Source organism: Oncorhynchus tshawytscha, linkage group LG10 (assembly GCF_018296145.1).
Source record: "Oncorhynchus tshawytscha isolate Ot180627B linkage group LG10, Otsh_v2.0, whole genome shotgun sequence".
Classification (NCBI taxonomy): Eukaryota; Metazoa; Chordata; class Actinopteri; order Salmoniformes; family Salmonidae; genus Oncorhynchus; species Oncorhynchus tshawytscha.
The window spans coordinates 18,417,230-18,435,679 of record NC_056438.1 but is presented as its reverse complement, the minus strand read 5'-3'; the positions used below and the strand labels follow the sequence as shown (position 1 = coordinate 18,435,679).

The following is an 18,450-nucleotide window of genomic DNA, read 5'->3' as shown; positions in this document are numbered from 1 at the left end:
TCACTCTGACAGGACTCCAGTGTTCCTCTGTGGAGATGGGAGAACCTTCCAGAAGAACAATCATCTCTACAGCACTCCACCAATCAGGCCTTTATGGTAGAGGGGCCAGATAGAAGCCACTCCTCAGTAAAAGGCACATTACAGCCCTCTTGGTGTTTGCCAAAAGGACTCTCAGATGACAAGAAACAAGATTTTCTGGTCTGAAGAAACCAAGATTGAACTATTTGGTCTGAAATCCAAGCGTCATGTCTGGAGGGCACCTGGCACCAGACCTGAAATAGCTGTGCAGCGACGCTCCCCATCCAACCTGACAGAGCTTGACAGGATCTGCAGAGAAGAATGGGAGAAACTCCCCAAATACAGGTGTGGCAAGCTTGTAGCGTCATACCCAAGAAGACTCAAGGCTGTAATCACTGCCAAAGGTGCTTCAACAAAGTACTGAGTAAAGGGTCTGTGAGTACTTACAGCACCAGTCAGACATTTAGACACACCAACTCATTCAACTCATTTTCTTTATTTTTACTATTTTCTACATTGTAGAATAATAGTGAAGACATGAAAACTATACAATAACACAAATGGAATCATGTAGTAAGCAAAAGTATATCAGATTTTAGATTTAAGATACTTCAAAGTAGCCACCCTTTGCCTTGATGACAGCTTTGTAGGTTGAATGTCTCTGTTTGGCTTCGAATGAAAAGGCTTTCTAGACAAATATGTATCTGACACACACACACACACACAGACACACACACACACACAAAGGCACCACCACAGGTCAGGCACACAAACACACTAAAACAGGGCAGAACGGTTGTGTTTTGCCCACAAACCTCCGGCCACTCAGTGTTGACCTCTAATGAGTCACTGTCTCTCTCTCTCTCTCTCTCTCTCTCTCTAGCTATTTAATAACTACAGACGTGTACAGCCTAACCAAAGGCACTCATTTCATGTTTATTTGTGTTTATCGACTACAATCTCCCCCGGTGTAGGAGGATGAGAGAGTTGTGATTGAGTTAAAGTTTGTTTGTGTGAAGGTCTGAATGCTTCGATACAGACTGTCATCATTACTGGTCCTTTCACAGTGGTACTTCAGTACTCTGGTAGCTGCTACTGCACCATGGGTTCAAATATTATTTGAAATCTTTTAAACACTTGAAATGTTTGCTTTAACCGGCCTGGAGCGCTAGGTGGGCGGGGTTGGGACTTTTGTGACTTTTCTATTGGTTCAATTGCAAGAAGCACGCTCAAGCAAGCCAAGCTCCAGTATTTGACAAGTATTTGAAGTAGTATTTGAACCCAGGTCTGGCTGCTACAGTGTTTAGGGTTTGTTTGTGTAGATGTGTAATGTGATCACTGATTCGCTAAAGAGGGATGGGCTATTTTATTTGAATCTGATGAAATGTCCACTGTTCATTTTATAGTCCTCATCCCCGCCACTTGCCTCGTAGCTTTTTCCTATTGCTTTTCCTACGACTCTAACTCCATCTAAAAGCCAATGGACTAGGTTCTGGGTCAAAGCCACACACACACTTTATGTCCACAAATTCATGAAACAACTTGTCTGTAATAGTTTTGTGGTCTTAGAGTCATTTCCGGAAACATTCTTGTTTCTTTTGTACTAAAACTGATTTACTGCCCCTGAAAATAGGTTTATTGCGACAGAGCAAGGCCTTGTTCAAGGCCAGAGAAATTTGATCTCCGAAGGGTGAAAACTCAGGAAGCATGTATATCTGCTCCAAGCTTTTTCTCCTCTCTTCCTCCCCCAGTTGGGTTACTGAAACTTGTTGTGCTTCTCTGCTTCATGTAGTGAACTCAATTTCTTGTGACTGTCAATAAATATCTCTCCAACACCCTTTTCTCTCTCTCACTCTCTCTCTCTTCAGAGGTGCGTTGTCCCCCCATGGTGACTCTGAGGAACGTCCTGCGGTCGCCCCCTGCCTGTGGAAAGAGGGAAGTGAAGCCTGGCACCATGTGCCGCCTCGCCTGTCTCCACGGTTACAGTCTCCAGGGAGACGTGGACGCACGCTGTCTCTCCTCTGGGGACTGGAGCACTAACGTCCACAAAGCCACCTGCACAGGTAACAACACCTAGGATACTGTGTGAGTGTGTGTGAGTGTGTGTGAGTGTGTGTGTGCACATGAGACAGTTTTCCATGCGCCCCTTTTGCTCTTTCTGTGTATTTCTTTCCATGTGAATGGCGCTAACCTTCTGCTGAGAGCTGTCCCTAACACAAACCATACCAGAGCAGAGCAGAGCAGAACCAATCGCTGTGTTTGAGGACAGGGGGAACAACACTGTAATTGCATACAGCTTCTCCAGATGCTTTACAGGTGAAATAGGTGGCTGTAGAAGGAGTTCTGTTGGGAGGAAAAGATGCCGTAAAGATAAAACGAGTGGAGAGAGGGATGGGGATGCCGTTGAGATGAAACGAGTGGAGAGAGGGATGGGGATGCCGTTGAGATGAAACGAGTGGAGAGAGGGATGGGGACGCTGTTGAGATGAAACGAGTGGAGAGAGGGATGGGGACGCCGTTGAGATGAAACGAGTGGAGAGAGGGATGGGGACGCCGTTGAGATGAAACGAGTGGAGAGAGGGATGGGGACGCCGTTGAGATGAAACGAGTGGAGAGAGGGATGGGGAAGCTGTTGAGATGAAACGAGTGGAGAGAGGGATGGGGACGCCGTTGAGATGAAACGAGTGGAGAGAGGGATGGGGACGCCGTTGAGATAAAACGAGTGGAGAGAGGGATGGGGACGCTGTTGAGATGAAATGAGTGGAGAGAGGGATGGGGACGCCGTTGAGATGAAACGAGTGGAGAGAGGGATGGGGACGCCGTTGAGATGAAACGAGTGGAGAGAGGGATGGGGACGCCGTTGAGATGAAACGAGTGGAGAGAGGGATGGGGACGCCGTTGAGATGAAACGAGTGGAGAGAGGGATGGGGAAGCTGTTGAGATGAAACGAGTGGAGAGAGGGATGGGGACTCCGTTGAGATAAAACGAGTGGAGAGAGGGATGGGGACGCCGTTGAGATGAAACGAGTGGAGAGAGGGATGGGGACGCCGTTGAGATGAAACGAGTGGAGAGAGGGATGGGGAAGCTGTTGAGATGAAACGAGTGGAGAGAGGGATGGGGACGCCGTTGAGATAAAACGAGTGGAGAGAGGGATGGGGACGCTGTTGAGATGAAACGAGTGGAGAGAGGGATGGGGACGCCGTTGAGATGAAACGAGTGGAGAGAGGGATGGGGACGCCGTTGAGATGAAACGAGTGGAGAGAGGGATGGGGACGCCGTTGAGATAAAACGAGTGGAGAGAGGGATGGGGACGCCGTTGAGATGAAACGAGTGGAGAGAGGGATGGGGACGCCGTTGAGATGAAACGAGTGGAGAGAGGGATGGGGACGCCGTTGAGATGAAACGAGTGGAGAGAGGTATGGGGACGCCGTTGAGATGAAAAGAACGAGGGTTATAGGGTCGGTTATCCATAGGAGTTATAGAGAACAGGGTGGAGTTATAGAGGCCAGGGTGGAGTTATAGAGGCCAGGGTGGAGTTGTAGAGGCCAGGGTGGAGTTGTAGAGGCCAGGGTGGAGTTGTAGAGGCCAGGGTGGAGTTGTAGAGACCAGGGTGGAGTTGTAGAGGCCAGGGTGGATCTGCTCTGGTTCCTGTCTCACTGACACAGCTGCACTCATCATCCCTCTCTTTTTTATATGGACAGAAAAACAGAGAGAGAGAGATGGAGAGGGATGGAGGGAGATGGAGAGGGAGGGAGAGAGAGAGATGGAGGGAGAGAGAGATGGAGTGAGGGAGGGAGAGAGATGGAGAGGGAGAGGGAGAGGGAGAGATGGAGAGGGAGAGATGGAGAGGGAGGGAGGGAGAGAGAGAGATATTGTGAGAGAGACAGGGAGATGGAGAGAAAGATAGAATGATGGGGAGGGAGGGAGAGAGAGAAAGAGTGAGGGATGAGAAAGAAAGAGCTGACCTGGTTCCAGTCTATTACACTAACAGGGAAATATTTCCAGCCCAATAAAGAGAAATCCTTGTCAGATCTGATCAGAACGCTGTGTGTTTAAGAGGGATACCTCACTAAATGAGTCCTTTCCAGCTGTGAACTTTCACACAAAAACCAGTAAAGCAGTCTTCTCTGTTGACATTGACCTACCTGGCTTAGCAAGGCTTAGAGGGAGTCTCATATAGCCTAGAGCACTGGTTCTCAACTGGTTTTGGCTATGGACCCAAATGGACCAGGTTGTCTCAGTCACGACCCAATATTTGCATTGTGATTCTTTATGCCGAAAAGCAACCTGGAAAACTATTTTGAATGCTATATTGACCGTAAATGTATCAATTATATTAAACAATGGAACAACATTCACATCATTTCATTGTCAATAATTCCACATTTCTCATATACTTGGTGAAGAATGTTGGCAAGCTCTTTTGTTTGAGACCACAAATATTGAAATATTAAAAATATTTTTTAAAGAATAAATAATTGAAAAAAATCTAAGTTCATTATAATTTCGACACACTTTCTACCTGGTATTAGTTGTTTAAATTTAGACTGGAGTATTTTTTTCATCCCCCGCAAAAAAATGTAAAATAAATAAATCCACATTTGCGACCCACCAGTTCAGAACCACTATCCTAAAGGGTTAAGGTTATTGATGTGTAGAAAGACAGCGACAGCTGTAATCGACAATGAGGTGATGTCAATAATAGAGACAGACACATAATTGGCTAAGAGGTGATGTCAATAATAGAGACAGACACATAAGAGGTGATGATGTCAACGTGGCAGAGTGTTTGAACTCTGTAATTAAGAACATGTTGTGTGAGAGGGGTCAGAGGTTAGTCGTGACATCACAGTCCCTCCCTCAGTGTCATGACGACATGTGACAGAAGGATGCGTCCCAAAGGGCACCCTACTCCCTATGTAGTGCACTACTTTTGTACAGAGCCCGATGGGCCCTGGTCAAAATGGATGAGAATAGGATGCCATTTGGGACGAAGCCCAAGTCTCCTCCTGGGTTTGTTGCGTCAGTTCATATCCTTCTTTACCGTTTATTGTTCTTAGCAGAGTTGGAGTTAATTCCGTCTAAATTCCTGTCAGTTGAGGAATGGCACTCCTATGAGTAAGTCCCATCGTGTCCAATTTAACTGACTGGAATTGAAACCAGATTGACCCCGACATCCTGCTTGTTAGGTTTTTGGGGGATCTTTATCCATCCACTCTGATTCTTAGGACTGTCGTTTATCTGTTGTTTATTTTCTCACTCTCTCCATCCAGATTCGGAGCGCCCATGGATCCAGTGCCCCAGAGACGTGGTGGCAGAGACGGACGAGCGGTGTGGCACTGCCAACATCAGCTGGAAGGTGCCCACTGCTACTGACAACTCTGGGGAGGAGGTGAGTGGAGGAGAGTTGTCTCTTTTCCCCTCTAGAGTGTTAGTGACAAGGTGCAGAACATCAACTCAAACCAAGAGCAACAAGGTGCAGAACATCAACTCAAACCTAAAGCCCCAAGCAACCAAGACCAAGCAGTAGTGTCAAGGAACAAGGGAAAAACTCTCAAGGAAGGAAGAATCCTTTACATGACTAGTCCTGTGAAGGAATCAATGAGAGATGATGAATAATACTCCTAACAGTCATCTGTGACATTTGCCCTCTAGGTCCTGGTCCAGGTGAAGCCTGTGTACACCCCTCCCCAGCTGTTCCCTATAGGAGAGGAGAAGATCATCTATACAGCGACAGACCGTGCTGGGAACCAGGCTAACTGCACCTTCACTGTCACTGTCATAGGTGAGATCAGGTCGCAACCACCACATATCACAACCACATCACAACCAACCATCAGATCACAACCACATATCACAACCACATATCACAGCCATATATCACAGCCATATATCACAACCATATATCACAACCATATATCACAACCACATATCACAACCACATCACAACCAACCATCAGATCACAACCATCAGATCACAACCATCAGATCACAACCACATATCACAACTATATATCACAACTATATATCACAACTATATATCACAACCATATATCACAACCATATATCACAACTATATATCACAACTATATATCACAACTATATATCACAACTATATATCACAACCATATATCACAACTATATATCACAACTATATATCACAACTATATATCACAACTATATATCACAACCATATATCACAACCATATATCACAACCACATATCACAACCACATCACAACCAACCATCAGATCACAACCATCAGATCACAACCATCAGATCACAACCACATATCACAACCATATATCACAACTATATATCACAACTATATATCACAACTATATATCACAACCGCATATCACAACCACATATCACAACCACATATCACAACCATATATCACAACCACATATCACAGCCATATATCACAACCATATATCACAACCAACCATATATCACAACCATATATCATATCACAACCAACACAACCATCAGAGCCATCACAACCATATATATCACAACCATATATCACAACCATATATCACAACCAACCATCAGATCACAACCATCAGATCACAACCATATATCACAACCATATATCACAACCAACCATCAGATCACAACCATCAGATCACAACCATATATCACAACCATATATCACAACCACATATCACAACCATATATATCACAACCATATATCATGGCCATATATCACAACCATATATATCACAAGCATATATCACAACCACATATCACAACCACATCACAACCAACCATCAGATCACAACCACATATCACAACTATATATCACAACCGCATATCACAACCACATATCACAACCATATATATCACAACCATCAGATAACAACCACATATCACACCCACATATCACAACCGAATATCACAACCACATATCACAGCCACATATCACAACCATATATCACAACCATATATCACAACCATATATCACAACCGCATATCACAACCACATATCACAACCACATATCACAACCACATATCACAACCAGATATATCACAACCATATATCACAGCCATATATCACAACCATATATATCACAACCATATATCACAACCACATAACACAACCACATCACAACCAACCATCAGATCACAACCACATATCACAACCATATATCACAACCACATAACACAACCACATCACAACCAACCATATATCACAACCACATATCACAACCATATATATCACAACCATATATCATGGCCATATATCACAACCATATATATCACACGCATATATCTCAAGCATATATCACAACCAACCATCAGATCACAACCATCAGATCACAACCATATATCACAACCACATCACAACCAACCATCAGATTATAACCACATATCACAACCACATATCACAACCATATATCACAACCACATATCACAGCCATATATATCACAACCATATATCACAGCCATATATCACAACCATATATATCACAACCATATATCACAAGCATATATCACAACCAACCATCAGATCACAACCATCAGATCACAACCATATATCACAACCATATATCACAACCACATATCACAACCATATATATCACAACCATATATCATGGCCATATATCACAACCATATATATCACAAGCATATATCACAACCACATATCACAACCACATCACAACCAACCATCAGAGCACAACCACATATCACAACTATATATCACAACCGCATATCACAACCACATATCACAACCATATATATCACAACCATATATATCACAACCATATATCACAACCATCAGATAACAACCACATATCACACCCACATATCACAACCGAATATCACAACCACATATCACAGCCACATATCACAACCATATATCACAACCATATATCACAACCATATATCACAACCGCATATCACAACCACATATCACAACCACATATCACAACCATATATCACAACCACATATCACAACCAGATATATCACAACCATATATCACAGCCATATATCACAACCATATATATCACAACCATATATCACAACCACATAACACAACCACATCACAACCAACCATCAGATCACAACCACATATCACAACCATATATCACAACCACATAACACAACCACATCACAACCAACCATATATCACAACCACATATCACAACCATATATATCACAACCCTTATATCATGGCCATATATCACAACCATATATATCACAAGCATATATCACAAGCATATATCACAACCAACCATCAGATCACAACCATCAGATCACAACCATATATCACAACCACATATCACAACCATATATATCACAACCATATATCATGGCCATATATCACAACCATATATATCACACGCATATATCTCAAGCATATATCACAACCAACCATCAGATCACAACCATCAGATCACAACCATATATCACAACCACATCACAACCAACCATCAGATTATAACCACATATCACAACCACATATCACAACCATATATCACAACCACATATCACAACCACATATCACAACCATCAGATCACAACCATATATCACAACATCAGATAACAACCACATATCACAACCGAATATCACAACCACAAATCACAACCACATATCACAACCATCAGATCACAACCATCAGATCACAACCACATATCACAACCACATATCAGAACCAAATATCACAACCATATATCACAACCAAATATCACAACCATAAATCACAACCGCATATCACAACCATATCACAACCAACCATCAGATCACAACCACATATCACAACCACGTATCGCAGCCACATAGCACAACCACATCACAACCAACCATCAGATTATAACCACATATCACAACTATATATCACAACCATCAGATCACAACCATATATCACAACCATGTATTACATCCACAAATCACATTTCACCAACACATCGTAACCATAACACCACCTTATTGTAACCATATCACAACCAACATCACAAGCACATCACAGCAATACCAATGTGAAACGTGTGATTGCGATCAGGACCCTAAGTTTTCCTGACCTCATGACCTGACCGTGAGAAACTCCAGGCCCAGTTATAGCCTACAGGCTCTAGTCATACTGTGTCTTTTAAGTAGCGCCCAGAGTTTCTCCTGGTCAGGTTCCGTTATCAGGAAATACTTCTGGTAGTTCCTATTTCCAATGACTCAGTTAGTGGGAGCGCGGTGCTTAGAACTCCAGAGTTGTGGTTTTGGATCCTGCCTGGACTGCCACATGCAGTAGTCCCTTTGGATAAAAGCTCAATAACAAGTCTACACAGTAGTCACAGGTGGCAAACTCAAGTGCGCAAAGTGTGGAAAAGAAGGGTGTCCAGTGTCACGCACTTAATACTCTCAGAAACCAAGGGGGAAAGCACTGTTGTAGCCCCGAATATTTCCATATGCTATAATGAAGGAACGCAGTGGCTTTTCATTAGACACACATGCTTAACACATACCACTAAAATGATGAACATAACATACCCTACTTTACCATAGGGTTACACTATATTGTTATCCGATTGTAGGAATACTACTACCTGTATACTAATATACTGATATAAATCCTACTATAGCAATAGTGCTCAACTCTAAATCAGTCCAATTAGTCAACATTCAGCTGGAGATTGTTGGTTGTCATGGTCAAGCTTTGTCGTCTCCCTAACAACAGCGATGGTGTTCCTTTCTAGATACGGAGCCCCCTGTGATTGACAGGTGCAGGTCACCGCCCACTTTCCAGGCCACAGACACGCAGGCGGCCGTCTCCTGGGAGGTGCCACAGTTTTCCGACAACTCAGGTGTGTGGTATCCCAGACTGCACCTCTTCCTCTCTCTCTCTCTCTCTCTCTCTCTCTCTCTCTCTCACATACATACATACATACATACATACATACGTACATACATACATACATACATACATACATACATACATATACTGTACACACATATACACGTCAAAGGGTGATGTTAGTACTGGACCTCTCTGGCTGGCTGACCCACAGACTTGCTGACAGAGACACTGCAGAGTTCATGTTTCTGTATGCAGAAATGAAGTGTATGTGTGTGTGTGTGTGTGTGTGTGTCAGTAAACAGCTGAGTCAGGAACAGTAATGTATAGACAGGATATCAGACCTCAGCTATGTTTCAGTATGCAGTAAGTAAGTGTGTGTGTGTGTGTGTGTCAGTAAACAGCTGAGTAAGGAACAGTAATGTATAGACAGGATATCAGACCTCAGCTATGTTTCAGTGAGTTGGATGACCTCACTCAGTATGCAGACACAGGGTCTTGCTTAAACACAAGCACACACACACGCGCGCGCGCGCACACACACAGACACACAGAGACGCACACAGACACACAGAAACACACAGAAACACACAGACACACACAGACACACACAGACACACACACACACAGACACACACACACACACACACACGCACACACACACACACACACACACACACACATCATAGGGTAATACTGAATCTCTCAGACAGACAAACAGACAGAACATCCCCTAACAGCAGCCCTGGTGACAGAAACATCACCATAACTCTCTATAGGGCTCTAACCTGTCATCATCACTGCTGCTGGCCTGCTGGGAACTCACACACTCAGTCAGAAAGATATACAGTCAGTCAGACAGATACACACACTCAGACAGACAGATACACACATTCAGACGGACAGATCCACACACTCAGTCAGACAGATACATTCAGACAGACAGACAGACAGATACACACACTCAGTCAGACAGATACACATGCATGCACTCAAGCACAAGCACATACACAGTAGAGACTAAATATTTGAGCTCATGCACACACACGCACACGCGCACGCACGCACACACACACACACACACACACACACACACACACTACCTTCCTGCCAAGGTCCACACACGATATGCCATCAACAGCAAACAGAAATAACCAAGTTGTGGTTTTTAACCAAGGCGGCGAGACGACGTCACTCGGACATTACTCCAACGTCAGCATGCTTTGTTTTTCCATCAGGCCCACGCCCTGATTCCCACACGCACACGCACACGCACACGCACACACACACACACACACGCCCTGGTCCCTGGTGCTGCCTGGGTTATATTTAGTTGGAGACTGACTGCCTGGCAGGGGAGACACGGCCAGGACACCACTCAGCCAGACATGTCAGCCTGGAGGAAATAAAAACAGCTCTACTCTACTGTGTCTGTGTCTAGATCAGTGGTTCACCTCTACTCTACTGTGTCTGTGTCTAGACCAGTGGTTCTTCTCTACTCTACTGTGTCTAGACCAGTGGTTATCCTCTACTCTACTGTGTCTGTGTCTAGATCAGTGGTTCACCTCTACTCTACTGTGTCTGTGTCTAGATCAGTGGTTCACCTCTACTCTACTGTGTCTGTTAGACCAGTGGTTCTCCTCTACTCTACTGTGTCTGTGTCTAGACCAGTGGTTCTGCTCTACTCTACTGTGTCTGTATCTAGATCAGTGGTACTCCTCTACTCTACTGTGTCTAGACCAGTGGTTCTCCTCTACTCTACTGTGTTTGTGTCTAGACCAGTGGTTCCCCCCCACTCTACTGTGTCTAGACCAGTGGTTCTACTCTACTCTACTGTGTCTGTGTCTAGACCAGTGGTTCTACTCTACTCTACTGTGTCTGTGTCTAGACCAGTGGTTCTACTCTACTCTACTGTGTATGTGTCTAGACCAGTGGTTCTACTCTACTCTACTGTGTCTGTGTCCAGACCAGTGGTTCTACTCTACTCCACTGTGTCTGTGTCTAGACCAGTGGTTCTACTCTACTCTACTGTGTCTGTTAGACCAGTGGTTCTCCTCTACTCTACTGTGTCCGTGTCTAGAACAGTGGTTCTACTCTACTCCACTGTGTCTTTGTCTAGACCAGTGGTTCACCTCTACTCTGCTGTGTCTGTATGTAGACCAGTGGTTCTCAATCCTCTCCTCTGGGCCCCCAGCAGTTCCATGTATTTGATCTATTCCAGAGCTAGCACACATGATTCAACTTGTCTACTAATCATCAAGCCCTTGACTTGGTGAATCAGTAAACTGCTGTAGTACAAGGCTTCCCCTGGGGACGGTGTGTGTGTGTGTGTCTTTGTGTCTTTGTGCCTAGGACAGTATCTTTCTTTTTCTCTCTCTCTTTCTCTCTTTAATCCATCCCTTCATCAATCCCTCCATCTATTAATTTATCCAGACGGTAGCAAATACCCCCAGTCTGCCCAGATGATGATGATATTATTTATTCTGATACCATGTGATGCTCTGAGAGAGAGACCAGCCGTTCCAACATGTGTCAACATGCCCTGCCTTTGTATAACTGTTGTGGTTAACCAGGACTAGAGTGACTCATTCTGCCCATCTATGGTAACTGACCCACCACTGCTCTCTGCAGGGCTATTAAAATACTGTACTTTATCTAGGTGTCTTTTAAACATTATTTATTTTGTATTTTATTTTCATTTAACCTTTATGTAACTAGGTATGTCAGCTGAGACCAAATTCTTATTTACAATGACGGCCTATTGTGCACCGCCCTATGGGTCTCCCAATCACGGCTGATTGTGATACAGCCTGGAATCGAACCAAGGTCTGTAGTGACGCCTCTAGCACTGAGATGCAGTGCCTTAGACCACTGCGCCACTCGGGAGCAGCAGTGACAATGACAAGACATTTGACTTTCGAGGGTTAAACCCGGGATTTAAACCCATGATCCAACGAAGGATAAGAAAACCAAAGTACATAGTTGGTACAGAGTTTGTCTCTGCTTCAATGTCCCAGAGACGGTCTGCATATATAAGTGTTAGTTATTGTTTTTGTGTGTTGTGTACCATTCTCAGGTGGGCGTCTGAGTGTGTCCACCACGCACACACCAGGCTCTTTATTCCCTGTCGGAGAGACGGTGGTGAGCTACACAGCTACGGATCAGGCAGGCAATAACCGCACCTGCCACCTCACCATCACTGTACAAGGTAAAAGGAAGGAGTTTACTAGAGTTTACTAGAGCATAGTAGAGATGACCAGAGTGTACTAGGGTTGACCAGAGTGTACTAGGGTTGACCAGAGTGTACTAGGGTTGACCAGAGTGTACTAGGGTTGACCAGAGTGTACTAGAGTTGACCAGAGTGTACTAGAGTTGACCAGAGTGTACTAGAGTTGACCAGAGTAGACTAGAGTTGACCAGTGTACTAGGGTTGACCTGAGTGTACTAGGGTTGACCTGAGTGTACTAGGGTTGACCAGAGTGTACTAGGGTTGACCAGAGAGTACTAGGGTTGACCAGAGTGTACTAGAGTTGACCAGAGTGTACCAGAGTTGACCAGAGTTGACCAGAGTGTACTAGAGTTGACCAGAGTGTACTAGAGTTGACCAGAGTGTACTAGAGTTGACCAGAGTAGACTAGAGTTGATCAGAGTAGACTAGAGTTGATCAGAGTAGACTAGAGTTGATCAGAGTAGACTAGAGTTGACCAGAGTAGACTAGCGTTGACCAGAGTTTACCAGAATTTGCTCGTTGACCAGAGTTGACCAGACTTTACTAGAGTATACTAGATTTGACCAGAGTTTACTAGAGATGACCAGAGTATTCTAGAGTATACTAGAGTATACTAGAGTTAACCAGTTTACTAGAGATGACCAATGTATTCTAGAGTATACTAGAGTATACTAGAAATGACCAGAGTTTACTAGAGATGACCAGAGTATTCTAGAGTATACTAGAGTATACTAGAGTTAACCAGTTTACTAGAGATGACCAATGTATTCTAGAGTATACTAGAGTATACTAGAAATGACCAGAGTTTACTAGAGATGACCAGAGTATTCTAGAGTTTACTAGTTTATTCTGTACATATCTATCTTTGCTGTGTTGTGGCTTTACAAGGTAGGCCTGTACAGCACAAGCACTTAGATCTTCATTCAACTACGGCATTTGTTTTAATGTTCATGTACTTATGTCATATTTAATATATGTTTTTATTTGGTTGAAGCAGAGCTTCACTATTTTGGAATAGGATGAAATCTCTAATCAACTGTTTGGTTCTGTACTTCACATTTGATATCCACTTTCCTTTCTCCATATTGTACTACATTACCTATCAATGTAGAGACTGGGTGCACACAAAATAAATACAATATGTATTTTATTTAATAGAATTCAGCCAGCCCCATAACTACATTACCGATGAAGCTCTGCGTGTCTCTGTTATATTCCAGGGTCTACATGTGAACAGCCCTTCGTCCCAGTGAATGGGGAGTTCTCCTGTTCAGAAGAGGAGGACGGGGTCAACTGTACTCTGTACTGTAAAGACGGATACAGCTTCACACAGCAGGACGTCCACAGCTACTTCTGTGCTAACAACGGAGTGTGGGAGCCGCCACACTCGCCCGACAGACCCGACTGCTCCTGTGAGTGACCTTAGTCATAGGCTGCATCCCAAATGGAACCCTGTTCACTATATAGTACACTACTTGGAACCCTGGTCTTTGGGTGTGGCTGCCATTTGGGACAGACACCTGCAGTACATTTTCTTTGGCTGTTTTTTTTTCATCACTTTGGTGCAATTTTCACAAGTATGTGGTCAATTTTCACCAGTATGTGGTCAATTTTCACAACTCAGTACAAAACTCATTGTTTCAGACCTCTAAGATGTATGATTGCCATCCCCATGAGCGTATCACCCTACTTCAGGCCATGGATGAGATAGGCAATGATGTCACATCTACAGAATGTCAGGCTTGGATTCGCCGTGCCGAAAGGTTGATCCCCAGGTGCATGAACAATGAGGACATTTGATCAATTTGAATGGGTCGTGCCTAATGTGAAAACAGTGTCATGTATTGTAATTTACAGTACTGTTGCAAACTACATTAAAGGGCCATTTTGAATCATGTTTCTTAAATTTGCTATTGGATTAACTGGTTGTTAAAATGACTTAATATGGAAGATGTCATTATATTGTGTTTTGGTGATTAAACCAACGTACTCATTAAATTTCACAGTAAACTTTTATTTGGGGTTAAGATGTCGTAAAACAAAAGGAATGCACAATGAAAGGTTTTAAATGTAAGACTGGCTGGTTTACTAGTGTTACCAGTTTGGAGTTTTGTACAAAGAGTTTTGAAGGTCCACCACATGATTGTGAAAATAGTACCAGTGATAGAAACACTTCGTATTTAGTCGCATCCTCTCTTGCCACCTCTTATATTACAGTTACAGTAGCTGTACATGCATGCTATTCATCATTGAAATGAAATTGTATGTTTGTCTGTGTGTCCTGTCCCTCTATCTCAGTGAACCGTATTGCCAACCATGGGATTAAGCCCTTTGAGATGCTGTTCAAAGCCTCTCGCTGTGATGACCTGGATCTGGTCAAGTCCTTCACCGGGGAGTTCAGCACTAAACTAGGAGACATGGTGAGAACACAGGAGTACACACACACACACACACACACACACACACACACACACACACACACACACACACACACACACACACACACACACACACCACACACCACACACCACACACACACACACACACACACACACACACACACACACACACACACACACACACAAACACACACACCACACACACACACACACACACACACCACACACACACACACACACACACACACACACACACAACACACACACCACCCACACACACACACACACACACACACACACACACACACACACACACACACCACACACACCACACACACCACACACACACACACACACCACACACACACACACACACACACACACACAATATGTTTCCTTTCTCTCTCAACTGTATCCATAGCTCCCGACCATCTGCAGTAATGATGATGTTGCCTGCAAGTTAGATGTGATGTCACAGGGCCACTGTCTGGAGTACAACTACGACTATGAGAATGGATTCGCCATCGGTAAGACCTTTTCAATTACTATTGGGCCAGGAGTTTTCCCTGACCATGTGACCTTGTTATAGGTTATACGAACGGCCCAGATTTTTTATTCCTGGACAGGTCATGTTGCCTGTAAAAACTCCTTGCCCCAACTATAAGATTGTACTGTACAAGCAGTAGAGCCTCGACATTAATGTATTTGCCCTATAACCCACCCCCCTCTTCCTTCACCCCTTCCCCTCTCCCCTCTCTCTCCGCTCTCCCAACCCCCTTGCCCTCCCCTCTCCCTACCCCTCCCTCTCTTTTCCTCCGCCTCCCCTCTGTCTCCCCTCTGCCTCCCCTCTGCCTCCCTTCTGTCTCCCCTCTTCTTCCCCTCTGTCTCCCCTTTGCCTCCCCTCTGTCTCCCCTTTGCCTCCCCTCTGTCTCCCCTTTGTCTCCCCTTTGCCTCCCCTCTGTCTCCCCTTTGCCTCCCCTCTGTCTCCCCTTTGCCTCCCCTCTGTCTCCCCTTTGCCTCCCCTTTGCCTCCCCTCTGTCTCCCCTTTGCCTCCCCTCTGTCTCCCCTCTGTCTCCCTTTTGCCTCCCCTCTGTCTCCCCTTTGCCTCCCCTCTGTCTCCCCTTTCCCTCCCCTCTGCCTCCCCTCTGTCTCCCCTTTGCCTCCCTCTGTCTCCCCTTTGCCTCCCCTCTGTCTCCCCTTTGCCTCCCCTCTGTCTCCCCTCTGTCTCCCCTTTGCCTCCCCTCTGTCTCCCCTTTGCCTCCCCTTTGCCTCCCCTCTGTCTCCCCTTTGCCTCCCCTCTGTCTCCCTCTGTCTCCCTTTGCCTCCCCTTTGTCTCCCCTCTGTCTCCCCTCTGTCTCCCCTTTGTCTCCCCTTGCCTCCCCTCTGTCTCCCCTTTGCCTCCCCTCTGTCTCCCCTTTGCCTCCCCTCTGTCTCCCCTCTGTCTCCCCTTTGCCTCCCCTCTTCTTCCCCTCTGTCTCCCCTTTGCCTCCCCTCTGCCTCCCCTCTGTCTCCCCTCTGCCTCCCCTCTGTCTCCCCTTTGCCTCCCCTCTTCTTCCCCTCTGTCTCCCCTTTGCCTCCCCTCTTCTTCCCCTCTGTCTCCCCTTTGCCTCCCCTCTGTCTCCCTCTGTCTCCCCTTTGCCTCCCCTCTGTCTCCCCTTTGCCTCCCCTCTGTCTCCCCTCTGTCTCCCCTTTGCCTCCCCTTTGTCTCCCCTTTGTCTCCCCTCTGTCTCCCCTCTGTCTACCCTTTGCCTCCCCTCTGTCTCCCCTTTGCCTCCCCTCTGTCTCCCCTTTGCCTCCCCTCTGTCTCCCCTTTGCCTCCCCTTTGCCTCCCCTCTGTCTCCCCTTTTCCTCCCCTCTGTCTCCCCTTTGCCTCCCCTCTGTCTCCCCTCTGTCTCCCCTTTGCCTCCACTTTGTCTCCCCTCTGTCTCCTCTCTGTCTCCCCTTTGCCTCCCCTTTGCCTCCCCTCTGTCTCCCCTCTGCCTCCCGTCTCCCAGGTCCAGGAGGATGGGGCAGTAACTGGGGACCCCAGAGTGGTCAGGACTATGCCTACTTCGATACAGGCTTTGCCACGGACAGCCAGAGAACTCCTATGCAACAGGACGGTACCGGCAGGACGGGAACCTCCCATTACCGCGCCAAGAGGCACCGTAAGATCGCTGGCCCCACCAGAGACCAAAAGATTCAGATCTTCTTCAACATCACAGGTAGCTAATGTTGGAAAGACTGTCATCATACCCGTGTGAACACACTCATGTTCATGTTACTAAGCATATGACAGTATGCCGGTGTATTTTGTTTATTTTAATCTGTTCCATCAAACGAGCACCTGGCAAGTTTCTTTGGATGTGCTCACATAATGCCTGATGGACTTACACTTTTCTGCCCATTGGGAAGCACTTGGCATCAAATAAAGTCGTTTCAGACCAGGGTAGACGATTGATTGATTGATAATTATATTCATTATGGGAGTCTGGGAGTGAAGTCTTTGGCCAATCAACTACGTTAATTGATCATTTAACTACCAGATAATTTGGCCTTAGAGGGTCGGAATTGCATAGCCATTGAATAGCCCTGGCCTAGAGGGGAGTCGGGACGAATTTAGAATTGAGTGTTAGTTGTTGTTGTTGTCGTTCGAGTCCCGTCCTTTGAGCTGTGCCCATTCTCCCAGCAAGCATCCCGTTGCCCTCGTCCAGGAATGACTCGGTAGAGGTAGCCAATCAGAAGCGCCTGTTGCGGACCCTGGAGCAGCTGACCAATCGGCTGAAGCGGACGCTGGCCAAGCAGCCTCTGTCGTCATATCATGTGTCTTCGGAGATTATTGTGGTGGCTGACCCCAAGTCCTTGGAGAGCAAGAGGGCCTCTCTGTTCTGCCAACCTGGGTCTGTACTGAAGGGGAGGATGTGTGGTGAGTAGTGGGCCATGAGATACACACAGTAACAGTATATATCTTTAGCATGGTCTCCAGGTTCACAGTGTCCACATAGAGTATTAATGAATGAATGAATGGATTGA

At 45.4% G+C, this 18,450-nt stretch overlaps 1 protein-coding gene across 4 annotated transcripts in view; it reads left to right on the top strand.

Moving 5' to 3' along the window:
* Positions 1-18,450, top strand: part of svep1 (sushi, von Willebrand factor type A, EGF and pentraxin domain containing 1) — a 154,049-nt gene that overhangs the window by 72,838 nt on the left and 62,761 nt on the right. For all 4 annotated transcript variants that reach the window (XM_042328266.1, XM_042328265.1, XM_042328267.1 and 1 more), the window contains 10 exons: positions 1,887-2,081; positions 5,291-5,409; positions 5,673-5,802; positions 9,713-9,820; positions 12,887-13,018; positions 14,260-14,451; positions 15,338-15,459; positions 15,860-15,965; positions 17,433-17,642; positions 18,107-18,343. In XM_042328266.1, coding sequence (XP_042184200.1) covers positions 1,887-2,081; positions 5,291-5,409; positions 5,673-5,802; positions 9,713-9,820; positions 12,887-13,018; positions 14,260-14,451; positions 15,338-15,459; positions 15,860-15,965; positions 17,433-17,642; positions 18,107-18,343 — 1,551 coding nt within the window. The remainder of the gene's footprint in view (positions 1-1,886; positions 2,082-5,290; positions 5,410-5,672; positions 5,803-9,712; positions 9,821-12,886; positions 13,019-14,259; positions 14,452-15,337; positions 15,460-15,859; positions 15,966-17,432; positions 17,643-18,106; positions 18,344-18,450) is intronic.